This window comes from Podarcis filfolensis (assembly GCF_964270895.1).
Source record: "Podarcis filfolensis genome assembly, chromosome: 3".
Lineage (NCBI taxonomy): Eukaryota > Metazoa > Chordata > Lepidosauria > Squamata > Lacertidae > Podarcis > Podarcis filfolensis.
In genome coordinates this window covers 83,374,017-83,401,188 of record NC_139606.1, presented here as the reverse complement: position 1 = coordinate 83,401,188, position 27,172 = coordinate 83,374,017, and the positions used below count along the sequence as shown (strand labels likewise).

At 46.5% G+C, this 27,172-nt stretch overlaps 2 protein-coding genes and 1 long non-coding RNA gene across 15 annotated transcripts in view; 1 reads left to right on the top strand and 2 right to left on the bottom strand.

Annotated features, from left to right (window-relative positions):
* Positions 1-28: 28 nt before the first annotated feature.
* On the bottom strand, positions 29-6,763 carry LOC310758434. The gene is made up of 3 exons (XR_014545779.1): positions 6,031-6,763; positions 5,298-5,632; positions 29-2,907 (listed from the first exon to the last, which is right to left on the bottom strand). It is a non-coding gene; the product is annotated as an uncharacterized lncRNA (long non-coding RNA).
* LRRC73 (leucine rich repeat containing 73) lies at positions 6,683-16,809 on the top strand. 2 transcript variants are annotated; one of them, XM_083604629.1, is made up of 6 exons: positions 6,683-8,129; positions 8,912-9,072; positions 11,387-11,509; positions 14,072-14,172; positions 14,404-14,587; positions 16,266-16,809. In XM_083604629.1, the coding sequence occupies exons 1-6, from the start codon at positions 7,858-7,860 to the stop codon at positions 16,334-16,336; spliced, it is 912 nt and encodes a 303-aa protein (XP_083460755.1). In that variant the 5' UTR covers positions 6,683-7,857; the 3' UTR covers positions 16,337-16,809. The 2 variants fall into 2 exon arrangements, with proteins under 2 accessions (XP_083460755.1, XP_083460756.1); XM_083604630.1 differs by lacking the exon at positions 11,387-11,509 and having other exon boundaries at positions 6,693-8,129.
* Positions 16,810-19,372: 2,563 nt separating this feature from the next.
* TJAP1 (tight junction associated protein 1) overlaps positions 19,373-27,172 on the bottom strand; it is a 44,293-nt gene continuing 36,493 nt past the window's right edge. For all 12 annotated transcript variants that reach the window (XM_083604416.1, XM_083604425.1, XM_083604424.1 and 9 more), the window contains 3 exons: positions 25,744-25,851; positions 24,483-24,566; positions 19,373-23,382 (listed from right to left, as the gene is read on the bottom strand). In XM_083604416.1, coding sequence (XP_083460542.1) covers positions 22,063-23,382; positions 24,483-24,566; positions 25,744-25,851 — 1,512 coding nt within the window. In that variant the 3' untranslated portion in view covers positions 19,373-22,062. The remainder of the gene's footprint in view (positions 23,383-24,482; positions 24,567-25,743; positions 25,852-27,172) is intronic.

Genomic DNA, 27,172 nt, shown 5'->3' with positions numbered 1-27,172 from the left:
GCTTCCCTCAAGTGAGCAGCATTTGATTTTGGTTGATGCAAACAATGGCAGGCTATGAGCCTGTATAGATCTCAGATTAATATGAGTGGTCAACCCTTTGTGCCTCTTTTAATTCCCCCTCATCCATGTGGTGTTCTCTCCCAACTGCTGCTGTCCTCCACACTTTCTCCTTCCTAAATCTGGAGATTTAGTCTAAGAATACAGATAAATTTGCATAAGAGCCTGAAAGGAATTAAGGGCAGAATTTAGCTACTTTTCAATAATAAGGAAAAAGTCATCATTTAAAAAGAAATACCAGTGGCACTGGCTTTTCTGAGTTATTAATACAGAATAAATCTCTCTGGGTTCCTTACAGAAATTGCAGAACAAAAGGACATAACCCACATATTCCATTTACTGAATTGTATTATTGTAAATAATGGACATGACTAATTTAGGCCCATTAATTTCAATAGGTCTCTGAATATAACATGTTTAGACACAAGCCTCTGATTGCACTGGAACAAAGATGTTCATTAAGCAGAATCTTATTAAATTGGCCAGTTAGTGAAGCAGAGAGCAGATCATTAAAACAAGTCAACTTAAATGCTGTCCTATCTTTGTAATTAGTTAATGTTGACAAGTGTGAAGCCTTCACAGTTACATAATTAGGAATATTGCTTTGGAATAGTGAAGAGCAAGACTTAACAGCTGAAATTCTCAGATAAAAATCCAGATCTATTAATCTCTGGATAACAGAAAGCTGAGCCTTTTTTAGACCATAATTACCATAACTAGTTAGGTTACATTTGCTGATACATGTGGCATGGTACATTCTATTCACAATTTCCATTAGAACACAAAGCACTTTCATTTATTTTTCTGCCCTGGTCTAATTCTCTCTTTTTTTTAAGGAGCCAGTACGTAATCAGGGATATAGAAAAGAGGGATTGAGATTCTTTTAACAAGAAAAAGATTAAAGGTTTCTGTTTTTTGAAAAAATGGTATAAATAAAATGCAACTCTTAACACTAATGGATGTATCATGAATATTGAACCTTACAAATCCTTCTAAATTTCCAGTGCCTTTTCAGATTACTGGGTTTCAATGTGATAAGGCCAATGTTTCCTACAAAGTACCTTAGCCAATAAGGGAATAAAACTTGTAATAGTGGTAAACCATTCTCACTTGTGAAAATTGGTGAAAACGGTAACATAATAGTTGGTACTGTCAGAACAACTGGAACAATTTTACCAGATTTGCCCCCATATATTTGAAACTATGTCTGCATGGGAGGGTTACCACATTCTTTATTTTAAATAACCCAGCCATGTGGGAAACGGTATGGGGAGGGGGGTGGAAAATGCTGCTGTATCTTCCACATGGCCTATACTGCACACCAAAAGCCCAGCGGCTGACACATTGGACAGGTGGACAGCTATGCAGGTTGGGCTCAAGTATCCAAATGAGTGTATATACTCAAAATATTTAATTTAATTCTCTCGCTCACATACATACACTGACAGTTCATAGCCCTGCATTCTCATCTGTGCACAGGCTTGGATCTGAAGAATCACGGCTTGAGTCCTGATTGCCTAGTAGAACCTTCCTGCTCAACGTCCCAATACATCTCTTATTCCCCAAGCCATTCCTGGGGGTGCAGGGGCCCTCCCAGGTGGTATGCAACATAATAATAATAATACCTTTATTGTCAATGTACAACCTGTGTACAATGAAATTATCCGAGCCTCCCTCCCCCCCCCAAACACTCAAATCTCATTGCACTCTGTGTGCTTGTCGCACAACACACCAACCCCGAAAGTCAGTTGCACTATATTATTTTCCGTTCAACAGCCTAACAGCCCACGGATAGAAACTGTTTGTTAGCCTGTTGGTACGACTGATTAGACTTCTATATCTGCTGCCCGAGGGCAGAAGATTAAAGAGGTGCTGGCCGGGGTGTGAATCGTCCCTGAAAATTTTTCTCGCTCTCCTAAGGCAATGATCCCTTGCCATGTCATCTAGCGGGCTCAGAGGACAGCCCATGATATCATGTGCTGTGTTCACCACCCTCCGTAAAGACTTTCTGTCCGTGACTGTCAAGCCAACGTACCACACTCTGATACAATATAAGGACAATTTCTATTGTGGACCGGTAGAAGGAGGTCATCAATTGTTGTTTAACATTGTTCTTTCGCAAGACCCTGAGAAAATGGAGTCTCTGTTGGGCCTTCCTAACCACCTCAGTTATACTGTTTTTCCAAGTGAGGTCTTCACTAAGGTAAACTCCCAGGAATTTAAAGGAAGAGACTCTCTCCGCAGAAACCCCCTGATATATAATGGGGCTAGTTCCCCTTTCTTCCTCCAAAAGTCCAACACCATCTCCTTTGTCTTGCTAATATTAGGTACAAGTTATTCTCTAAGCACCATGTAGATACTTTTTGAACCTCCCCCCCGTACGCTGATTCATCTCCACCTGTAATTAGACCCATTATATCTGCAAACTTATTAATTACAGTGGATGGATCAGATGAAATACAGTCATGTATACAATGAGTACAGGTAGGGACTCAGTACATGTCCCTATGGGGTTCCAGTGCTGAGCTTCATGGAGGTAGATATAGCATGTTGGACTGTACTACAAAGGAGGGGGGAGGGGGAGGGAAAAACCAGCAGGAAAATCCCAAAAGGTTCAGATCCAAGCTGTTTTATCTCCCATCAGCAGCAAGAATCTCTCCATGGATAGGATGGAAGCTTCCACCCAATCAGAGCTCCACGTTGGGTGAAATATTACTGTATTGCAGGGGGTTGGATGAGATGATCCTCATGGCCCCTTCCAACTCTTCAATTGTATGATTCTATGAGCCCTCCCATAGATCCCAACAGACAAGAAATGGGCCTGGTAATGAAGATATCACGAACGGTCACCTTCAAAGCAAGGGTGGGGAATGAAGGGTAAGATGTCAGCAGTTAGTTAGAAAGCAATAATGATGACCTCTTAACAGAAGTTGGATACATCCCTGGAGTCCTCTTTCCTACACTATTATGTCTAATAACAGTCTTTCTAATGAGACATAATTTAATTGAAAATTGCAACTGATTTTGCTGCAGAGTTGTAACATCCATGTTTCAAATACTGTGCTGGTCCAAAGGGCTGAAATGATGCTTCATTCTCACTGCTTTACCCTGGTAACCATCCTGCAATCTGTTTTCAGATGGAGGCTGATTAGTTATCATTAAAAAAATCTGAAGTGGGGATTTAATTGCTTAAGATTAATCAAGGTTTTTTTTCCCCAAAGCTGAAATCTCTATGCTACCTTTTCCTAATTTTATTATGTTGGCTTCAAATATTTTAGGCTAGGCAAGTGTTCCAACAGCAACTGAAGAGCTACAAAAAAGAAGGAAAGGTTTGAAATGCAAGCCTATCATGAACAGCTTGGCCTAATTAATATATTAGTGAGGAACCATAAATCTCATGAAGCTGCTTTATTTCTAGACTGGAACTCTTTGCATGCCTTTATCCCTGGATCTTTAAAACTGTATATAACCAGACCAGCTTCCTGGCAGAAGCACTTCGGATAATTTGGAGTGTGCTCAATCACCAGATAAATGGCAGGCACCTGATATTCTTTACCTTTCATGCCATAGGATGTTATTACATCAATTATGCAGACCATATTGTCAAAGCTTCGGGGTTGTCATCTGAGTCTTCTCTGGCTTGTCCTACTATTTATTTTGGTTACTGTGTGCAGCCTTTGGAGAATCAAATGAAATGCAAGTGCTAAGCCAGGTCATCTATTGCAAACTGCAAAGCGGCTATTATATTCCCCAATATTGTGTTTCTTACTTCTGCGTCTTCTAATTCTTCTCATTTATCCTGCAACCAATGCTCAAGTCCTTATTTTATTCTACCTCTTAATTACAAGACAAAATGGATTTTGCTTGAAGTTTGGACTCAGCATTAGCAGATTAGTTATATGTAGAAAGCTCTCTACTTACATGGCTTATGATCCTAATAGTCCCAACCCCATTCAGTCCCACTAACATTTTCATCATTTATTGTTCTAGCCATTATCTCTGGGCTTTGCTCCCCCCCCCCCCCGCCACTCCCCTGGTACAAAGCTCCTAGGGCCCTTGATGTTACAACCCATTGCCCAAGAAGAAGGGGAGAGTAGCAGGAGTTTATGCTCCTTTCTTCTGTGTTCCTAGCATTTAATTAATTGCAGAGAGCTGCAGCCAAAAAAGCCCTGCGCAGTATGCTTGCTGAAGTAAGCAAAGCTTCTTTGTAAAAATTGTGCCTGCCAGGCTATTTTTTAATACCAGCTGCCACCCTCCAGCTGAGGAAAAGCAAAATCATGGCTAGATTAGTTTAGACCACAAACTCCTCAGGGCAGAGAATTGCATCACTGAGCATACTGCGGATGAATGCCTCCTACCCTTTGCTGTCCTTTGAACTTTCTGCCAGAGCAGAAGAACTTCAGCTTCCTGGCTCTTTTTTCCAGCCTATCCCTTAACACCACTATTGCTAAAAAAAGAACTTGTCATCAGAGTTATTCACACCTACTGCTTTCCTCCACACTTGCAGCTCCTCTTGATTGTGGGCACTTCAACGCTTCTGGTCACCATGTCTTCATATGGTACCATGAATGTACATCCACAATGCCATAAGAACACAAAGAGCAGTCATCACTGGGAGCAAGCAGTAGTAGCACAGAAAGGAAACAGGATTATAACAGTAAGAATGGGCTACTCAACAAGACTTGGCATGGCTGATGAGATCTATTGCTCACAGAGCCTTCATGCACCCATCCATTTAGCCGAGGCCCATACTATTAATTCCACTAAAGGAAATTCCTTCCCCGCCCCTCTCCAGCTGATCCACTGTCAGTTTAGCACACTGGAAGAGCACGTGATTTTCATGCAACCATCCCAGGTTTAATCAGATAGAGCTATTCAGAAGGTGGCTGAGTAGAATGTACTCATTGCCCTAATAACCCCTTCAGGAATATCTAATTCAGCTGTAAACGGACCCTGAACTGAATCAGATATGTTCATATCTGTGTTCCTGTAAAAAGCTGCTTCTGTTCACTTTCCTTCAGTCTACATGGCAAGCGGCACTTAGTAAGTGAAGTATAAATTTTTTGCTAATTAGTTAGCACTGTGTGTGCATAAGGAATGTTACAGAAAAGGCTCAGGTCGCTGCCCTGAGGCACTGGCTGTTAAAAATCTGACACAAGGCAGGAAAAGGAAGTAGAGGTAGGAGTAAACAGGCAGAGAATGTGCAACATACATTTAGGCTTTATTATGGGCCTAGTTACCTGTAGGTCCACCTTCCCCAACTTGGTGCCCTCCAAATATTTTGGGAATGCTGGCTGGAGCTGACTGGGACTGACCAGCACCCGGTTGGGGGAGGCTGCTGCTGAAGTAAGCGAAGTGAGCTGGGATCACACAGGTGTTCTGGGAGACCATTCTAAGCAGCAATGGAGGAAAGGCAAAGTGGTTCCTCCCCAATTCCCTCATTCCATAATGGCAGTAAGAAGTCCTTCTGGCCTGCTCTGGGTGGATATACTCATATACAAAAGGTTAACACTCCTGCTCCTTCAGTTGCAGACCTTGCTTTATCTTGCATTTCCATTTCTGCTTACACCTAAAGCTGAGGTAAAATGAAACACAGATTAAGAGATGTGTAATCCTTTAATACAGTACAAACCTCTACTGTACTGCCCTTTGGCTGCTCCTGCTGCTCCTGTAGAGTTCATGAATACAGCAGAGCTACTCAGAGAACCAAAGGCTATTTTTACTATCATTTTGGGTGTTCTACTCACCCATTCGCATGAATCCTACAATAAACTTATGTGGATGACATTCTTAAAGTTGAATGTATGTATGTATGTATGTATTTCCCGCTTTCTTCCCTGTCGGTGACTCAAAGCGTTTTACAGATAAAATAGGGACAGCTAAAAACTTTTTTAAAGAACAATAATTAAAAACAATTAAACATTTATATAATTAAAACTATATATAAACAGAGCAGATCTATTAAAAACTTACAGATGAAAAAAACATTCCCATGAGTGCTTCCATTAAAAAAAAGAAGATGTGGTGGGAATTGTCTTGCTGGGAATAAGAACCTGGACGTGAGGGGTGCGGGGGATGTCCAAGCCTGACTTCTCAGCCATTTTGGAAACGTGGTACTGGAAACAGGGAAGCATCTACCAGCCACCGCTGCCGCTGCTGTTTAAACTACTAGACAGATAAAACAGACATACTGTATATCATGTCTCCTTTTACTCTTGGAGAGGCCCCCATCCGAAACTATTCTAAGCGGCAGATTCCCTGCTCTGGAACTTGCGCCGTCAAAGCAGGGCGCCTCTGAGCAACTGCAGAGTTCATTTCTCTCATCGCTGCCGAGGAAGCGGGAAAAAGCTGGTCCCAATCCCACCCCCCACTACCCCACTCCCTTGAAGGTCAGTCTGGGGCTCCGGGTCACAGGGTGCGGCTCGGCCCACGATCCGCCGCACAGTCGCATCCAAGAGATGGCGCAAAGCATCTCGCCGAGAGGGAAGACGGAGGTCTCCAGGACCCCGCCCGGCCCCGGCGTCCTCCACCAACCGAGCGCCTGGATCTAGATTAAATCCCGTCAGCCCCGGCCTCACGCACAGCCCCTGTCGGCAGGGAGGGCCTGGAGGTGGAGCCCGGGGCAGGACGGCGCGCCTGGGGAGGCGGCGGGGCGGCAGCAGCAGCCGCGTGGCCCGGCTTGGCAAGAGCGCAGGCTGCGGTGCCTGGCTGTGGCCATAGGAACCGGCGCAGCGCCAAACAAAGCTGGGTCCTCCTCCCTCGCTCCCTCCTCCCGCCCCGCCACACGCGCACCCTGGGGGCATAAGGAGGGAGGAGACAGCGCAGCTCCGGTCTCTGCAGCGGCGCTGGCGACTCCGTCCCGCCGCCGGCACTATGCGCTGGGCGCTGCCGCGGGAGCCGCCGGTGCGCTAAGAGGAGGAGGAGGAGCAGCAGCAGGCGCGGCGGCCGGAGGAGGGACTCGCGCCCGGGAGTCGTCGGATCTGCCCCGGGCCCGGGAGTGAAGGCGGAGCAGGTGCGGCGGCAGGAGCGGCAGTACAAGCCTCAGCGACCGAGGCTGCATTGCTGTGGATGGCAAGGAGGGCGCCGGGGAAGGGGGAAGATCGTTCATAGACGACTGAAGCTGGAGGGCACGGGAGCCCGCCCCCACCCCTTCCCCGGCGGACACGGCGGCTTGTTCTCCGATTGCGCAGAAGCCTGAATACACACACACGCACACGCTCGGTTTTTTCTATTCGTGTGAAATTCCAGAAAGGATCTGGCACCGATTTGGATTTGCATTTCTTGCTCCTGTTATTTCACATTGCCAGGCATCTGCCTGCACCACCTTATCCCGGTCTGCTCACCTTGCCCTCTTCACAACCCTGCTCGGGACTGGAAAGCGCTCTGCTTTTGACATATCTTAGAGAGTACCCGTTATTGTTCTCCACATGCTTTAATTTGGAGTTGCACAGAATTTACCTTGATGCATCCGGGTCGCACAGAAGTTTCTACGCGGATCCGGCTTGCGCAACGCTTAAAGCTGCTTTAAGGAGCACCTATTTGAACTGCGTACAAGAAGTACTGTATTCTGGCCTGAGCCGAATAGCACATTGAATTCGGGTATTGTAACATTGCACCGTGGCCTCCAGCTTCGTTTGCACAGGATTGCACAACCGTCGGTCCACTGATTTCCTTAACGCGCTCCTTACCTCTTCTGATCCGGATTGCAAAGCAATCCCTGCACTGCTCTGGATTGCACGTTGCTTGCACAAATCCGGATTATCTTGCTGCTGAGAGTGTTTTATTCACAAAGATATAAATATGTTGCCGGGATCTATCCAGATCTCTGGGGAGACTTTATCAAGTGCCGAGATTCGGGATATCTGTGAGAGCCTGAGAGAGAACTCCATCAAACTGCTTTCGCTCCGGGGCTGTCAGCTTTCCGACAGAGATTTTGGCCGCATCTGCAGGGGGGTCGCAGAATCTCACTCCTTAGCTCAACTTAATCTTAACTTGGGGATTGTCTCCAATATCAATCGGGTCAAGCAACTGGCTGAAGCCCTGAAGACCAACCGCTCTGTCCAGTCTTTGTTGTGAGTAGCCCTCTACGTAGTAGGACTTGAGGAAAGGTGCCCAGTTCTGCTGGCAGAAGTCTTGCAGTCCGATTCATATGCATGTTTACTCAAAAGTAAGCCCCATTATGTTAAATAGATCTTACTCACAGGTAAGTGTGCATAGGATTGCAGCTGTTGCTGGTGGGCTTCCAAAATTGTTTAGTGTATCTGTGTAGTCCAAACCCCACTTACTGGGAGCAAATCCCATTGACTTCTGAGTAGACATGGATATATAATTGAGCTGTTAGTCCTTAACACCTTTTAACTAACCTTTTGCTCTAGGTGCAAAGTTACCCACACCAAAAGGGCTTTGAGGGCAAGGTTGTGATTCTAATCCAAAACGGTGATAGCATTCTAGATTATTTAAAACCCAATACAGATTAATCTTCTTAAACACAAACAGTGAAACTTGGATTTGGGCAACATTTTATTACCCTAAGCCAAATTCCAGTATATCTCAGGGCAGCAAACCCAGGACAAAGCTATGTATGTTGTGTCAGAAGGCAGAGTAGGACACTGAAACGCAGGGTGGGGGGGAGGAAACCATAGTGATAAAGGAATCTGCTACCATGACAGAAAAGGGAGCAGGGAGTAAGGAAGCAGATTCAAAGACTCCGTTAATGACTCTTTTAGAGTTGTTGATATAAATCGTCCCTGTTAACTTATTTACTGCATTTCTTTGTCATAGTTTGAGCTGGGTGAAGTCAACTGCAACTCTTGAGGAACGATAGTTTAATTCCTAACCATTTATTCTTGCACAGCCTCCACGGAAGTCCCCTGACAGACGCTGGTCTGGCTCTTCTGAACCCAGCACTCTCCATCCATCCCTCACTAGTGGCCTTGGACTTAGGGGATTGCATGCTGGGTGATGAAGGTATTAACTTGATCTGTGGACTGCTCCCTCCTGATGGGGCCAAGTCAGGTAAGCAAAACTGGAAGTGTGGAGTTCTTGTATATCTCTGGAGCTCATAATGGACTTCAGATCTTGGTTCATACAGTTGGAACGGTTGTGGAGGTAATGTCCACTCCCTGTTCAGTACAGGATCTGCAATACAGGATGCAACCACAGCATGCCTGACAGATGGCTGTCCAGCCTCCGCTTACGTACTTCCCATGGCAGCCTGTTCTTTGTTTAACAGCTCTAACCATTGGGGAAGTTTCTGTTCCTAACTTCTAGCCAAAATTTGCTCTCCTGCAATTTCCACATGCTGGTTCCGGAACAAGAGAGAACAAGTCTGCTCTGCCTTCATGCCATCCCTTTAAACTATTGTTTTTCTTCTTCGGAGAGTGAAGAGACCCCCTGACAAATTGTAGCACTGAGTTTTCAGCAAAGTGAAATAAGTGGATTCTCATTCTGGGAGAGAAGGTATTCAGAATAGAAGTAATTATACTTTGCCCTGCTTTAGAACTAAACAGTGTCATTTCCCACTAAGTCAGTGTGAGGATCTGTAGGCTTTGCAGTTGTTTTGCATTTTATTTTTGCAACCAAAACTTGATGCTGTCACATTAGAAGCCGCTTTCCTTATTCTTAAATGCCCTGTTGCTGTGAATTTTATCTGTTGGTGCTACTCAGAAATATCACCAAAGGTTATTTTTTGCTCAAGGAATTATCTTGAGCTAAATCAAAAGTCTTTTGAGAAAAGAGTATTGGAGACTGGCGGACTGGAAAATAATACTTTGACCGAGTTTTCAGCCATCCTCTTCCACTCTACTGCATTAAGCATGCCACTAGGCTTACAAGAGCAAAATCTGGAGGGGAAAAAATAAGGGCACTGCAGATCTGTTGTGTGTATTCTGGTAAATTTGGAACCTCAGTGTTTAACATGATCCATTAGAAAGAAACATTGCCCCTCTGCCTTTTTGCATGAGATCATCCTTTCACCTTAAAGAGCTCTTCTTTCTTGCTTCTTGTCCTTCTTGTGATAGCACTTTGTCCTCGTTTGGGGCCTGCTGTTTCTGTGGTTGGGGTGAAAGGGAAAGGGATCAGATACTGTAGGCCAGGGATCAAGAACTTGTTGTCCTCCATACGTTCTTGGATTAAAGTTCCCCTCATCTGTGACCATTGGCCATGCTGGCTAGGATTGATGGGGGTTGAAAAAGTCCACAACATCTCGAGGGATTTATTTTTTTTAACCTGCCCTGGATTCTGCTGGTGAAGGGCGGGTAATATATTTTATAATAAAAATAATAAGGTTTCCCATCTCTAGTGTAGACAAATGAGGGCATCGTTCAGACTGTATCATACCAGAAAATTAACTCTGTAAGTATGATGCAAATTATTCTGCTTGTATCCTGTCAGCATGTGAAAATTAGCACAACATGTTCTCCCAATGCTTATCTTGGGAACAGTTTCCACAACATTTATGTCTACAGTTACCAGACTCAGCTGAAGTGTGTGTTCACATGGGCAAATGTAGCATGTCATCAAATGCTGCCAAAGCTGCAGGGCATTCAGGAACATTTAATTGTTATTTATTATATTTGTGTCCCACCCTTTCTCCCAAAGGAGCTGAGAGTGGCAAACATCAAAATGTCAAATTCTAATCAAGCATTCACAAGATGACTTGGTACAGATTAGTTTTCCTTTCCCTTATTTTATTCTTATCAACCTTGGGGGTGTGCGTGCTGCTGGAGTTTCCTTTGCCAGCCACCAAAATGACTTGAGCCACATCTGCTCCAAGAAGCCTTTAAAAAGGTGGAGGACAACAATTTAACTACACGTTTAATGTCTCTGAATACAACTTGTGTTAACATACAACTGTCCCACAGTTTGTTCTTAAGAAATCTGTCCTTTTAACCATTCTGATAGTTTGCCCAAAAGAGTGGTTAAAATGTGCTCAGGGGTTGTTTAGTAGTAGTAGTAGTAGTAGTAATAGTAGTAGTAGTAGTACAGTGGTACCTCTGGTTGCAAACGGGATCTGTTCCGAAGGCCTGTTCACAACCTGAAGTGCTGTATCTGCGCATGCACGAGCGGCAAAACCTGGAAGTAACCCTTTCCGGTACTTCTGGGTCGCTGCGGGACACAACCTGAAAAGACGTAACCTGAAGCGTCCATAACATGAGGTATTACTGTAGTAGTAGTATTTTAAAGCAAATTTAAAATGCGGAGTGGAGATTTTAATCCACACCCATGATTCTGCAGGGAGAAGGAAAGGGCAGTATATATGCAGTTGATTATAATCCTGAATACAAGAGTGAGATCTTGTGACTGTGTAAACTCACTTGGCTTCCCTTAGGTTTGAAGGAGTTGACTCTCAGTGCTAACCCTGGCATCACAGCCAAAGGATGGGGGCGCCTGGCTATTGCAGTGGCTCATAGTTCCCAGGTGCGAGTGTTGAACTTGGACTACAACCCACTGGGTGAGAGGAGCATGGATATCGTGCGTGGCTTATGTGTGTCTCTTTCTTTCTTCCTTCCTTCCTTTCTTTCTTTCTTTCTTTCTTTCTTTCTTTCTTTCTTTCTCTCTCTCTCTCTCTCTCTCTCTCTCTCTCTTTCAAACAAGTGGGGATGTTGCTTGGTTAATGATAGTTAAAGAGCCCACATCTAGGACAAGTCCAATCACAATCCAGCTCGGCCCTTTCTCTTCATTATTTTATGTATTTTTTTTAATTTCTTGAGGCGGCAAACAGAGCAGATAACAAAACACTGTGAAACAAGTATCCATTCCAATATTACACACACTCTCTGAAAATAAACACAAAGCTAATTTAACGTTTCCAAAACAACCATCATGCTAGGCTACCAGAAAATGAATGAATCAGTCAAAAGCTATGCCTGCAAGTGCAGTATTATGACGGGGCCCAGCACATCTTACTTGGCAAAGCATTCCACATAGTTGGGTGCCAAAGCAGAGAAGGTCCTGACCCTGGTTTAAAGCAGCCTCGCCTCTTGAGGTTGAGGCAGCTCCTAGGTCCAAAGCTGTTTAAGGGTTTTTAAAACCAACCCTAGCACCTTGAATCAAGCTTGAAACTAATCAGCAGCGATTAGTTTCTGATAACAGAAAACCAATATGGTGGAATCAAATCACCAAACACCTGTCGGGCGGATTTAGGGCTGGGTCAGAAGTGCACACACTGGGTGCTGAGCTGATGGGGGGGGCGCCCTCTCAAAGGCATTGGGCTTTGGGAAGGAGGCATGAGGGCTCTGAGAGAGTCCTAGGGTCTTGTGCCCCCGCCCCATCCTAAAGCCTAGTTAGCACTTTCCCAGCTTTGGGAAGGAGGTGGGAGGGTTTTGGACCTTGCCAGAGCCCTCGCACCTCCTTCTCAAAGCTGGGCTCCTCCTCACTTGCCTTTGGGAATGCAACATGAGGGTGGCACACAGGCTACCATAATAGTAGTACCCAAGTCCACCACTGCACCTGTCAGCACCCTGGCTGCAGTATTTTGCACTGTTTGCAGGTTCTGGACAGTTTTAAAGGCCTGCCTCACATAGAGTGCCTTACAGTGGTCCAATTTGGAAGTTGCTGAATGACTGGCAGCTGGCATCCACAGAAGGCCATTGTGTCTTCATGGTTAGGTAACATAGGAAGTTGCTTTTTACTGAGTCAGATCACGGTCCATCGCGATCTGCACCAAGAATGAGAATCTGCCACCCTCCAGAAGTTGGACTTCCACTCCTATCAGCCCACCCAACATGGCTGATGGTAAGGGATTATGGGAGTTGTAGTCCAGAGGCACCTGAAGGGGCAGAGAGGTGCTCCATCCACCTGGTCTGCACTTAGGTAGCAGCTCTCCAGGATTTCAGACTGGAATGTTTCCCAGCCTGTGTGATCTGTCCTTGAACTACAGCCCCTTTCTTTTCCTGACATAGTTTGCATATGTGTGTAAACTAGTGTCCCCTTTGTCTGGAATAGAGTTACCACCTTTGTGCTTTTTTTTCTTTTTAAAAAGGCCTAGGCAATAGGCTATTAAAGAACCTGGCCATTCAAAATACGAAATGAAACCGACAATTGCCAGCCTGGGCCTGGGAGAATATAAGATGGCGGCCTACCATGTTCTGCAAGGGATGAGACTTGCTTCCAAGCTGAGGAGGCCTGAAGAGCAGCCCGCCATACAGGCCTTAGGTTATGTGCACTTCCTCTTCCTGTGTACAGTGTGGCAGTACCCGTCCTCCGAAAGTTATCTTTGCAGCCCCACGTAGGCTGCTGCCACTGGGCTTGGGAGTCAGACCATGCTTCTTCCCCCGCCCTTGCCTCCTCATCTTCTTCCAAATACAGTAAAGAGGAGAGGAGCCCCAGCAGTGGTTACCATGGAAACCGCCTCTCTCCCTCTCTCTGCAGCTGCGCTGCCTGAGCAGAATTGGCAGCTGGTGAGAGAAGAGACTAGACCAGGCAGCTCTCTCCTCTCCCCATCCCTCCTGCCTCAGGGAAGCAAATGTGAGAAGCTCCTCAGCACGCCCCACCTAATCCTGCCCTTTCAAAACTGGGCGAGGCCTTTCTTCTTTCTGCCTTTCCGCTGTCAGGGTTTACCCTGCAAAATGAGAGGTGCTCAGGCCTTAAAGCCTGGCAGAAGGCTTCTTCTCTGACCCAGAAGCAATTCCTTCTAATTAAGACTAAGCTCACCTAGAGGTTATGTGCTGCTGCCCCAGGCGCAGAGGTACCGTTTTTTCCCCTTGGCCAATTTAAGAGAAAGAAAAGCAGCAGCAGCAGCAAAACAGATGCATAAAGTGATCACTCTTCCTCAGTGTCTGTGCCTTTAACAGGCAGACATTAAACAGGTGCAGCACCTTTGAGTGAGATTAGAAAACTGCACCTGTTGAATGCATCTGTGGCGTTATTAAACAAGTGCCATTTTGGGGGTGGGGAAGTGCTGGTAGAGTTGAGGTTGTTGTACTGCCCAACAAATTCTGCCACTCCTGGAATGGCTGCATGCAACATGGCCTCTGTGAGGTCTTCTAACATCTCCTGACTTTCTACCGTCTAGGTGACCAAATAGCAGGAATGCTGGCAGTTTCTGTGGCGTCCAGCCGCACCCTCGAGGTTTTGGACTTGGAAGGAACGGGACTCACCAACCAATCAGCCTTGGTAAGGAGGACATGGTCCTTTGCCGCCTTCCATTCGCCTTCTAAGTCATGGAAGTGGGCAGACTAGTTTCGTCTGCTTTTATCTTCCCCAAATGCACTCTTTCCCCAAATGCCCTGTCTCAGGGGCAGTTTGTCAGGAAGACTGGAGCCCCTTTGCACTCTTCTTCCTTGGTTCTCTTGCCTCTAAGCTGAGTTGCTTACCAACCAGCCTCTCGACTCTTGTTCTGTTCAGATCTTGCTGGATATGGTGGAAAACTACCCGACAGCTTTGCGGACGCTGATCCTGGCAGAGAACAACATCAGCCCTGAACTTCAACAGCAGATCTCTGACCTTCTTTCTGAGGGTGAGGAAGACGACGAGACGGAGACTCGTGAAGTCATGGCAAGAGAGAAGAACAACTGGATCTGCCAGAGCAGTAAGTCTGCTGGGGCCTCCATTGAGGAGGAAGAGGAAGATGGGGGGGGGAGGTGAAGCTGGAAGGGGGAGGCTGACCATGGGAAACCATGACATTCAGGCCCTCAAAAAATTGAAGGTCACAAAATTTCAGTACTGGTATTTCATAGCATCATAGAATCATAGGGTTGGAAGGGACCATGAGAGTCATCTAGTCCAAACCCCGCCCCAATGTCAGTCTCGAATCCACAACCCTGAGATTAAGAATCTCATGCTCTACCAGCTGAGCTAAAATGCACACACAGAAGCATATACTTTTGTCCCAGTATTGATATTAGAATAGAGCTTAGTTAGGGATGAAAACACTTTCCTACACTATGAAATCTAGTCCTCGGCACAAATGCACTGGCAGCACTAAACTGAAATGCAGTCCAGCCGCTAATGCTTTTCTAAAAATCTACAAATTGGCTTATGAAGGGGTGGTAATCTGTTTGAACAAAAACCAAAGTCTGGTATATCCTATTTGGGTTCTTTTGTGTAATTATAGGGGAAAGCCTTAAATGGAAACTTCGGTCCAGTATACCTGAAGGAGCGTCTCCACCTCCATCGTTCTGCCTGGACACTGAGGTCCAGTGCCGAGGGCCTTCTGGTGGTTCCCTCGCTGCGAGAAGCCAAATTACAGGGAACCAGGCAGAGGGCCTTCTCGGTAGTGGTACCTGCCCTGTGGAACACCCTCCCACCAGATGTCAAAGAGAAAAATAACTACCAAACTTTTAGAAGACATCTGAAGGCAGCCCTTTTTAGGGAAGCTTTTAATGTTTAATAGGTTATTTTATTTTAGTGTTTTGTTGGAAGCTGCCCAGAGTGGCTGGGGAAACCCAGCCAGATGGGCGGGGTATAAATAATAAATTATTATTATTATTAAGCACATCTCATGTGCCTATCAAGCGGAGAGCTACCGTTGTCTCCATATTACAGGAGTTAAAGGAAAATACTAGAGCAAGTTAACAGTGGATGCCTAAGCACAGAGTTTAATCCAGCTTCACATTAGCAGGCCTCCTTTTTAACTGTGTATTTTGGAAAAGGAAACTTTGTTGTGTGCAGACTTCAAATCAAGCGCAGCACATCCTATTAGGTGTTCTGATACTGCACTTGGAGCCCAATAATTACAACAGAGGAGCTGCCTGCTTGTGTAGCCCTTACCTTCCCCAACCTGGTGATTATTTGAACTTTCATCATCCTTGACCATTAACCAAACTGGCAGATACTGGAAACAGGGAGGGCACTAGGTTAAGGAAGACTAGTGGAACCACACAGCCTGTCTGCGGAAACAGCACATAGGAATCCATGGAGTTGGGGAGGAAGGGAGGGGATGGGACTCTATGTGGTCATGGTTTGCAGCTACAATTGTAATCCCACTTATCTGGGAGTAAGCCCCACTGAATTCAGTAAGAGACACTTCTGCGTAGACATGGTTAGTATTGTGCTATACACTTTAGGCATAAAATGAATCTATTTAATTGCCAATTGCTTCACTTCAGGAGTACTCAAGCTGGTGCTTTCTTGAATTGTACTTAACGTTTCATGTTCTCCTTTATAATAGTCTTCCTAGCCCTGTGCTTAGGATCCAGCTACAAATCACGGTTGTCCCCCTCCAAATCCTGTTCATCGGCTAAAACCACCTTTTCTCCATTTCGCAGATTCTAGTTCCCAGATGGTCTTGGTAACTTCGGGCCTTGGAGAAAGTCTTCTAGCAGAAACAGAGATGTGAAAAGGAAACTCCCATTGCCTCTGATGAGAACATCATTTCCATGTATGTGGAAAGACTGTGTTTATTTAAAAAAAAAAGTGCATTCACACATATATCATGTGTGAATGTGTACTGTGCTTGTGTGTTTGCAAGTGAGTGTATGCACTAGGCAAACAGATGGGTGTGAAAGCCTAATGTCTATGTGTAATTGCTGCGCCTGCCCTGAGTGCAGATCCACACACTGTGTCTTACTGAAGTCACTTTTAGCTCCACACTGGGACGTGACCCAAGTTAATCTCGATGTCTGTGTCACACAACTTGTCAGTTGCTTGTGATTGTCCAGTTGCTGTATTCTTAGGTCGCACCATCCATTCTTGACTAATCTTTGCGGGAGGCTGTATTTATTCAGATGTGTATATTTATGTATAACAGATACTTTTTATTGCTTGTACCTATGTCTTAAGTAGAATTTTATATAAAGTTCACAGAAATGGCCCAGTTGTGGCCATGAGGCTCTTTCCTTTCTAACTACACATCAGCAAGGCAGCTTCACTAAGGGAAATAATGCAACCTTACGTTGTTCTTTAGTCGTTTCGTCGTGTCCAACTCTTCGTGACCCCATGGACCAGAGCACGCCAGGCACTCCAGTCTTCAATGCATTACTATGAGGTTGCATTGTGACAAAGACAATGCAACCTTATAGTAACGCATTTTTTGTTGCGCTGCCTCTAATGGGCTGAGAAAGCAACTCAGCACTTGATAATTAAGTCTAAAACCCCCACAAAGAGAAAGCTGATTTCTGTTAGCAGAAGGCTCCTGTGAACCAGGCCTTATATAGCCTAAATCAGGGGTAGGCAACCTAAGGTCCATGGGCCGGATGCGGCCCAATCGCCTTCTCAGTCTGGCCCGCTGACAGTCCGGGAATCAGTGTGTTTTTACATGAGTAGAATGTGTCCTTTTATTTAAAATGCATCTCTGGATTATTTGTGGGGCCTGCCTGGTGTTTTGACATGAGTAGAATGTGTGCTTTTATTTAAAATGCATCTCTGGGTTATTTGTGGGGCATAGGAATTCGTTCATTTCCCCCCCCCCAAAAAAAAAAAATATAGCCCAGCCTACCACAAGGTCTGAGGGACAGTAGACCAGCCCACGGCTGAAAAAGGTTGCTGACCCCTGGCCTAAATAATTATTTTCCCCAAATAAGTTGGAGTGAATGCCCTTGAGTTCCATAACGACTGTACTAAGACACTCAAGGCAGTCACAGGTGCTACCAGAAATACCCAGGAGAAAAAAATCCTATAGGGACAGAGTGCACACTTTGGGTGCTATTGAAGTACCCCTAATTTCAGAAGGCTGCATTACCTTGAAGGTAATAATTTGGGCCATATGCCAGCAGTGGAGGTGGCCACATCCCTATCAATCTATGCACACAAGCACCTCTCATTCAACCCTCTCAGAGGACTAAATTGGTCTGGTTGTGATGTTTATACCGCTCTGCAATCCAGTGACAAGCAAGATCTAAGGCAATGAGCATTGGCTCTGCTGTTGTTCAGAATCTGCTCCATTTTTACATTTGAAGATATGTGTAATTCTAAGCACACAAACCCAACTTCAAGCAAACCCCAAAGTGCTATATGAGGACAACTACTGACCTTGCTTCTTTTTTGTGTAAACAGCCACTTCACTGCGGGTAAACTGTTGTGGAATAGTATGCACAAGGGCTGCAAAATGGGGCAACAGGAAATACCTCCTGTTCTCCTGTTGGGAACTGTGGCCCTCCAGCAATTGTTGACTACTACAGCTCCCACCACCTCCAACCACTGGCCATACTGGCTGGGGCTAATGGTAGCTGCAGTCTAATAACATCTGGAGAGCCACAAGTTCTCCATCTGTGACGTAAGGCCTCAGCCATGTAAGGCAGTTTGTGGAAATGTGTTTTGTTACAATGGTACCCATTCCTCCTCCTAAGAGTTCACAGCGGCGCTGTTGTTTCCATGCAGGATTCTAGGGACAGCAGGACTCTGTTTTGCTTTGGACTATTTTCCTAGCCCCACAGCGCTGTTGTTTCCATGCAGGATTCTAGGGACAGCAGGACTCTGTTTTGCTTTGGACTATTTTCCTAGCCCCACACAAACAAAACCAATAAATTATTTTCTCTGTGTCAATCACAAAAGCCAAGAGAACCACCAGGAGGCAGCAGTGCCATGCAGCTTCTAATTAGGATATTGTGGCTGCCACAGACCGCATGATTTATGGGACAGCTACATAAACGGGGGTGAGGGAATAGAGACATTATGTCGTGAAAGTGGACAATCCATTTTACAGAGGCAGATGCCTCGTCATATAGCAAGAGGTTGCTTTCTATCCTACAGAGGTCCAAATACAAACCCTACATTAGTAGCACAGTTGCTAAAAGATCCAGAAGCAAATTGGCAGTGTAAAAACAGTCATGACAATGGCTTATATTCAACATAGCTCCATCAGTGCCATGTTTTTCCTTGGGAAGGCAAGCTCACCCTCTTCTGCCCTTGTGTATCCCCTAAACCTGCACAAAAAGACTTGAGGGTGGGGCAGAGTATTGCAAGCGTGGGAAGATATTCACAGCTAGCAGGAGTCCATGTGCTGGCTTCCGCTAGCACAACCAGTTGCACGTGACCCATTGAGAAGACCAATAAAGTCTGGGTGTACCTTTACAAGGAGGGCCGTAGATCATGGACGCAGCACACATTGTGCCTGCAGAAGGGTTCAAGATTCAATCCCATGCATCTCAAATTAAAGCAAGGATCTGGGGCCTTCTCTGCATGTTGCTGAAATTCCAATTCTCATTAGCCCCAGGAAACATGGCCAATAGTAAGGGCTGATGGGAATTTTCATCCTACAGTGTCCGGACCACAGGCTCACCAACCCTGAGTTTAAAAGAATGAAAGGGAAGACCCTTTGCTTGCAGCCATGCAGAGCCGCAGGTCAAAAAACTGAATACCCTAAAAATATTTCCGTTTCTGTGGTTTCCTGTGCTCCCCTTTCAGCTCCTAGCAGCACAACGGTCAGCTTCAGACGTACTTTTAAAATAGTTTATTTCTGGCTTTAAAATATACATCATCAGTTTGAAAATCTCAGAAAAAACACATTAGTCGCAGATTAACAGTCTTGAGTTGGGACATTGTAAAATACGGGGCAGCCAAAGAAGGCAACTCAAGCTCCCCGAGAGAGAATTCATAATACTGCCAGAGAGGAGAAGGATGCAAAGGGCTGAGATGCAGGACTGCACAAAAGGAGCTCTGGAAGGAAGGCTGCAGCAGCAGGACTAACACAGACCTGATCCTCAATTCTCCTGCAGGTTTTCGCTGCCACCCAGACCCATGTGAAATAAATGGCACGGTTAGGTTGCACTCGAGAATGATCTCCTTTCTCTTCCCTCCTCCCAACCTTTAATACAACAGAATTAAAGGAAGTGGACATTGGTCTCAATCAACATCGTAGTGACTGCTTGGAATTGTCCGTTTGGTGGCTGCAATTGTGACAGTTTCAGATTGCCTTATGTGCAGTTGTGCAGCCCAGCCACAGAAAAGAGGCCTGGGCTCCAGACTAAAAAATCGTCTCGGTGGGATGTGCTAAAATCAGTTCCATTTTTGCCAAGTCAAGAGAAGGGCCCAGATTCTATGGGATAGGCTTCACCCAGCACCATGTCTGTCCAATACTGACCACAAACAAGAGGTCACCAGGAAGCCCCAGAGCCTTCCCATGTCCAGCAGCCTTTGCAGCGAGAAAGAGAACACTGCAGTGCTGGAGCAGGAACATGTGGCAACTTGGGTTCTACCTTTTGAAGAGCAAAGGAAATTCCAAGAAATCAAGGGTTGAAGGAGGAGAGTGGCTGAGCAAAGCAAGCAGCTGGCAGCTGTAGAAGTCAGATCATTATGGGTTAAGTGCCGCATAGGCAAAATGTAGGGTGTCCATATTTAGCACCAATTTATTAGCATAGCTAAACTGAAAATACTGAGTCACACCCCAATGCTGGGATGCAACCGCCAGCAGCTTATCAGCAAGAGAAGTGGCCAGTGAAGAAGGCCACATCAAAAAGTTAGCTATGGCCAGACTGCTCCACAATTAACACACAGCAGACCTTGGTTAGGTCTAAAGGGAGGCAGCAGGGGACAGCACAAAAGGCAAGCAGATCAACACAAGATAGGCCATGGCAGCCATCCAATGGATACTGGAAGGTTTTGGGGAAAGTTCTTGGTCCTGCAGGGCTATGAGTGGGTTTTCTGAGCAGCTTGCAGCTGCTTTGCTGGTGTTTGCAAGGGACAAGACTCCCTGTGCTGAGAAGAAAGGCTTTAGGGTACTCTCCAGCAGAAGATCACAGACTCCATTCGGACATAAGCAGCTGGCAGTGCAACCAAGCTCAGCAGCCTAGTCTTCTCACTGTTTTCTTGACGATTGCACTGGTTGCACCAAGGGCAGGCTAGGAAACAGCGTCTATGGAACGTGATCATTCAGTGAAAAATTCCTAACACTGGCAACCTTTTCCTCCCCAGGTGCGTGCACAGATATACACAAAACACAGAAACATACTGCAAAGGGAGAAAAAAAAATACAACACTGAATACATACAAAAAAACAAAGCAAGTAGGGGAGGGGGAATATCAGACCTTGCCTAAGGCCTTGGGAAGGCACTAGTGTCGATTTGGATCACAGCCCCGATAGGATGCTCATCCTCACTCACCATCTCTCCAAGGGGCAAACAGGATGGTCCTACAGAGGCAAGATGGCCGCATTGCTTAGGCTTTAGCAACTCCTCAGCTGGTGGTGGCCATAGGGCAACAGTGACAATGAGATGAGCCACTTCTTGCAGAGCAGATGCTCTCTGACCAATCCTCCCTACCCCATCCCTGCACATTCTTTGCTCGTTCACAAAAGGAAGAGGTAAGCACATTTCAAAAGACAAAGACCTATAAGAAAGCAAGTCAAGGAACACATAGCTTCACGTCATTCAAATGAGACACAGACCACCCAAGAAAGAGCCGACATGACAGTCACACACAGCCGAACCCATTATGGCAAATGGACCAGCCTCCATTTTGCTGGCTGGTTGGAGCAGGGAAGCTCCAAGGCCCATTCTGGCAGGCTCCCGAGTGGCGCTCCTCCCAACGAGTAACCATGCTGGGTTCAGGAAGCAAGGGAACTCTGGAGGTGGCCTCTGAGCATCGTCCCACCTATTCATGCCAGCGCACATCCACGTAGCAGAATGCAGGAAAAGAAAGCAGCGAAGCTCACACATCTGGGGACGCCCACCTAACGGAAGCCGTCACACCTCACCCGCAGCCTTCACTTGGGGGAAGATTCACACGAGGAAAACAGGGACAGCGTGTTCCTACTTCTTGGCACGTAGGAATAGAGGCTTGAGGTGCCGCAGGGGCGTAACTCAGAACCAACAGTGGGATGGGATGTTAGCAGGAAGGAATCGGAGTGTGAAGGCAGAACTGAGCTGTGGAAGGAAGGGCATGAGTGTAAACTGAGCTGTGGACACAAAGCACCTGTGCTGGTGGGAACCCGAGTGTTTTGCCCTGGTGCTGTAGCAGGAGAGCTGCCTCCGTTCTTAGTGTGCATTAAAAAAGACAATAAATATATAAAAATGGCCTGGAATTCCTGGGAAGGAGTCCCATGACGGTCCTCCTTTCAACCTCAGGAGTAGAGTAACAGCCCTTGGGAGCTGGGTGCAACGCTGCACCTGGGCAGCTTCCTTCCTACCCTCAGTTGAGCAAGTTGCCTTGCTCCTGGGCCTGCGTCAGGCTGTCTTTCCGATGGAGGTGGTGAACCCCCATCCTCTTGGGGCTGCGGTGGGGGCGGCCCGGAGGAGGCTTGCTCTTGCACTCCCTGCTCTGCTCGGAGCTATCCTCTTGGCTGTTTTCCTGGCTTCCCTGCAGCAGCGTTTCCTGCTCTTCGGCCGGGCTCCCGGACAAGTCGAGGTCTACGTAGTCTTTGTGCTTCTCTGGGGAAGAGCTGGAGGGCTCTGCCGCCCCCTTTCCGCCACCCCCTTGCAGCAGCTTGTGGGCTTCGTCCTGGGAGAAGTCCGTGCCGTAGTCGGAGGAGAGGTGGCCCCGGCGAGCGCGGGACTCGGTGCTGTCGGTGTCCGTGCTGGAGTCCCTGCTCACCGTCCAGCTGCAGCTCTGCACCGACTCCTCGCCGTCCGAGTAGGTGGAGGCGGCACGGCCTAGCTCCTGCATGGAGCGGCTGAAACGTTTCTGGAGCTCCTGGGCCGTGTCGCGGCTGAAGGAGGTACGGTTCACCAGCACCCGCTCCGTGGTTGGGGGAGCCTTCTCCACAAACATCCGCTGCCAGTTGGCCAGCAGGTCCTCCTCGGAGCTGGCCGAGCTGGCAAAGGTGCTGGGCACCTGCGGGGGGCTGCTGAAGGGGCTGCTCTGCGAGGAGCCGTGAGCTCGGCTCACCTTGGGGGACGGCTGGTAAGAGCAGCTGGAAGCCGACCGCTGGCCCTCCGAGGCGGGGCTGCTGGGAAGGGTGCGCTGCCTGTCGCCGTTCTCATCCTCCCCCTGGACCAGGCTCAAGGAGATGGCTTGGCGCGTGGCATAGGTGCAGTTGGGCAGGGGGCTGTTCTTCGGGATCCGCACCTTGTCTTCAGAGAACTCGATCACCTTGCGCCCCGGGTACATGGGGTGGGGCGGGGGCGGGGTGGGGTACGGGCTGAGCTTCTCAAATGTGGGCACCTCGCCAGGGAGGCCCTCCAAGCCGCTTGGAGGTTTGCAGCCCCCGTTCTGCTGCCTTGCTCCCTCTGCCCCCTCGCTCCCGGGCTGCCCGGGGCTTGGGCAAGCGTCGGACGGAGCTCCGCTCATGTCGACGTGCACAAAGACGTCCTCGGCGATGGAGCAGCTGCCGCTGCTGGATTTGGCCGAGTTGAGCACCAGGGACTCCGGCTTCTCCAGGACTCTGGCGATCACCGAGGTGGGCACCACGTCCGATGGAGCCAAGGTGTGAGGGGCCTCCTGGCCAGGGCCAGAGGTCTCCTGAGTGCTATGCAGGTGCTTGTTGACCATGTCTTGCAGCTCATAGGGAAGCTACGGAGACAGGAAAAAGGACGTTATCTCGGAACTAAGAGAACCACTGAGCTAATAGGGTAGGACAGATGGATGAAGCAGTTATGTGGAAGGCGCTGCTTGCCCAGCTCTAACTTCTTGCCGTGACATACCATGTCATTAAAAGCATCTTTCAAACCACCAGCCACCTATAAATTCAAAAGATCCATTTGTGTCCCAATAACTGAGGAAAAAATGTGGTTCTGCCCTCCTGCCTTGGCTCTGGGCCTGACAAACAAGGCCCCTTCAGAAGAAACAGGGAGAAGCATACGCTCAAACTTGAACATTAAACAAGAGAGCCTTGCTGGTGCATGTTAGGCCAGCATAATGCTATTGATTAGTGGAAAAAATTAGCTGGTGGCTGCGCTGAATCGAGTGACCAGCCCCCACTACTAGAATCTGAGGCTCCCAGGAAGCATGTAGTAATTATAGGGCACTGCCTTGGCAGCCTGCCCCAGACTAAGAATCAATTGCCATCCTGGCACTTGCTAGCTCCAGAGACAGAAGCAGCCTGACACTCCCACTGCTCCTGAAACCACCTCAAGCCCGTTGCATCAAGGAACATGGATGTGGGCCCCACATCACAACAGACTTAAGAGACCTTCTATCTTCCTGAAGGCTAGAAACCACCCAAGGGTTGCCAGTCATCCCAGCCCACCTAGTCTCTTATTTTCTCTCCTGACACTACACAAAACTTCCTCCATCATGATGAGTTAAGAGCACCTGGAGTTAACAGGCTTCTCCATTCATTCACTAACTCCTTTGTCACAACGGGGGAAAAAGAGATGATCCAGCAGGAGACCTGCAATTCTCTAGGCTCCGTTCAGGGCCCTAACAGGCTATCAAGCTCAAGGCTGGTGTAGCAATGACAACAACCTCCCTCCTTCCCACCTACAGAAATGCAGCTGAGGAACAATGAGAAGACAAGATGACAAGGCATTCATTGTCTTTTGTTGTCCCCCATGGGAGTCCCTGCAGAATGAGGAAAAGCAGTTCCTCCTACGCTTTCTATGTATTGGATGAGAGAGAAGCCTGGAACAAGGTTCCCCCAACCAACCACCCTGCTCAAGATTTCCACTCACATCAGCAAACTTGTGATTCCGAAAGTGAGACTTGTTGCACTTCAGGAGCTGCACTGCCAGGTTACAGTCCTGCCGATATCGCTCCTGTCAAGACAACATGCAGGGATTGGCAAATCGCATTCAGAGATGCCCCAAGACATTTTGGGGCCTGAGGCAAAAAATGAAAAAGACCCAAAAAAAGTTGTTCCAGGGTGATACCTGAGAGCTTTAATGGCACCTCAGAATCTGCCACTTTAAAGAAAGCCAGCTCACTTAGGCTAGCAGTAGGAATGGTTCTGATTACATCATATAAAATAATAATAATAATAATAATAATAATAATAATAATAATAATAATAATAGGAGCAATAATAATCCTCCCTGCCAGCCCTGTAAAATGAGCTAGGTTCTAACTCACATTCATCTGGACAGAAGAAAATGCTGTAAGATTTGAAGCAGAGCACCCTCCCAAATCTATCCTGTATGTCTGTTAAGTTTTACAGACTTACTGAATTTCAACAAACCCCTCCAACTTTTATGCTATATTTCACCTCCATCCACAACCAGAGTATTTGAGTTTAAACAAGATTTAAGATAATCTGAGTCAACAAAATCTATTATTATTCCAATCTAAATGTTCTGGATTAAAATGGCTCATGAACTGGTCAGTAAGAGTAGGAACACGCAGATCTTGCTTTCTTAAGTCAAGCAGCCTGAGCATTTAATTCTACTGAAGATGCCTCTTTGCTGTTCATCCCTTGAATGTCTTAAAATAAAACACAGGATTTTCAGTATTGAGATGCCCAAAAAATGTGGGATAATCTCACTACCATTGCACCAAAATGCATGAAGGAGAAGGAGATGCCCATTTATTGTTAAAGATAACATTCCTAGACAGCAGGTGTGCTAAGGAAACAGTTCTTCCCATCCAGCATAAGACAACCTACATCACAGCTTTCCAAACTGTGTGTCGCGACGTGTTAGTGGCGGCTGCAGTGTGTAGGTGTATCACACAAACACTCCCTGCGCTCCTCCCGGGGCTGGAAAGGGGTTAGTTTAACCCGATTTGCTAATAAAACTGAATTACCATGTCGCAAAATGATGCATGTCTAAAAAGTGCGTCACCAACATGAAAAGTTTGGAAAGCTCTGACCTACATAGTCAGCAAAAGTTCCAACACCAACTGTGATTATACAGGTCCATTGTTCAGGGGAAATGAAACCTCTTAGTTCATTCCCTTTCCTTGCAGTGAATTCATAATCTGGGGGAAAGGAGTACTTACATTAAGCTCTTCCAGTTTATTGATGGTTGTTTTGGCATCCAATAGTTTATTAGTGAGCTCCACAATCTCCCAATCAAGAGTCTTGCGATCCATTTCGGCTTTTTTAATCTGGAGTACAGGGATATATAGGGGGTGAGTCCCATTTGTCAGCAGCAGCTGGACTTCCTCCCTGACCAATTCCCTTCAAAGAAAAAAACCCAACCCCACTCAACGCCAATAAATTCAGAGCTCCATTTTTGCCCTTAAGCAAGGGAGGAAGATGGGGCTCAAACAGAACATGGAATCAGTCATTCTGCATCCGTTTGCTTGGAGGACTTAAGACACATTTACTAGTTATGAAAGCAATCTGCACTTGGAGCCTTCACTGGTGCAGCTGCTCTTCATAGCTATTTGGCAAGCAGATCATGCAGAGGGTGAACACTGTCCCTGAAGTAGTCAGGGTTTGGACATGCCAACAGGGACTATTGTGACATTGGGCTTTGAAGATGCTTCCTAGTTGTGTGAAGCCTGTTGAGAGACATCCTTAGCATACCTGTGGCACATCCATCACTTGGGTAGTCAGTTAAAAAAAACAACAACCGCTAGTGTAGGACTTCTTTATCCAAGGGAAGGATGGCAACCGTAACAACTGGAAGAGTACACAGCCCAGCTCCCATTGAGTAATGTGGTCTCCTAAGCAAACCTTCTCTCCCTCAGCACAGCAATTACTAACACTTTATCCTACAAAGGATGATGGCAATACATAATCACACTTCTGACACTATAGGCAAGGATCCAGCAATCTGCTTGCACCTCACTGATGGTAAAATATGACGGCAAAACAAACTATGCACCTCTTGCAAATTCCAATAAAATCTCAGTTTTCATTTTACCAAAGAACATGCTTCTAGTCCACACAGCTGAAGAAGGTGGGGGGGGGGCACCTTGGAGGAATGTGGCCAGAGTTACATACTTTAAAAAAACCAAAGAATCGTGGCAGGTTTTCTAGCATATACAAGAGCAGCACACATTCACTCAGTGCTTGTATCATAAGCTTCAATTCCTGCTCCCCTAATTTCACCAGGCAATTTTATTTTTTTTACTCCTTGCAATTCCTAGCTTCCCCACCAAAAAAGAGTGGGAGAGATTCTGCAGAATTGCCAAATTTGGAAACTTGATCAAGGCGTGAGTATTTTAAGCAGAGTATACAGATACAGAGCTCTGTAGATGCAAGTTTTATTTTTCTGAAAAAAAGAATAAAACTTCAGAAGCAAGAAAGTTAGAATACTGGAAATTGTGTACGTTATGGAAGAGAAGCAAATAGGGGGGGAATTCTTATTTAGCAAAAATTATTCTGTTACTTCCAGTCACAGGGAAGGGAAGGGCTCTGTGAAGGAGAAATCCAGTTCTGGAAATTCAATAAGCATTTTCTTGCTCATTTTGAAACCTT

What these genes read in the sequence shown, in the direction of transcription:
- LRRC73 (XM_083604629.1), top strand. Translation starts at nt 7,858, where the DNA reads ATGTTGCCGGGATCTATCCAGATCTCTGGGGAGACTTTATCAAGTGCC. An exon ending in TCCTGATGGGGCCAAGTCAG is followed by an intron (nt 9,073 to 11,386) that starts GTAAGCAAAACT and finishes GGCTTCCCTTAG; the next exon opens with GTTTGAAGGAGTTGACTCTC. An exon ending in CAACTGGATCTGCCAGAGCA is followed by an intron (nt 14,588 to 16,265) that starts GTAAGTCTGCTG and finishes TCCATTTCGCAG; the next exon opens with ATTCTAGTTCCCAGATGGTC.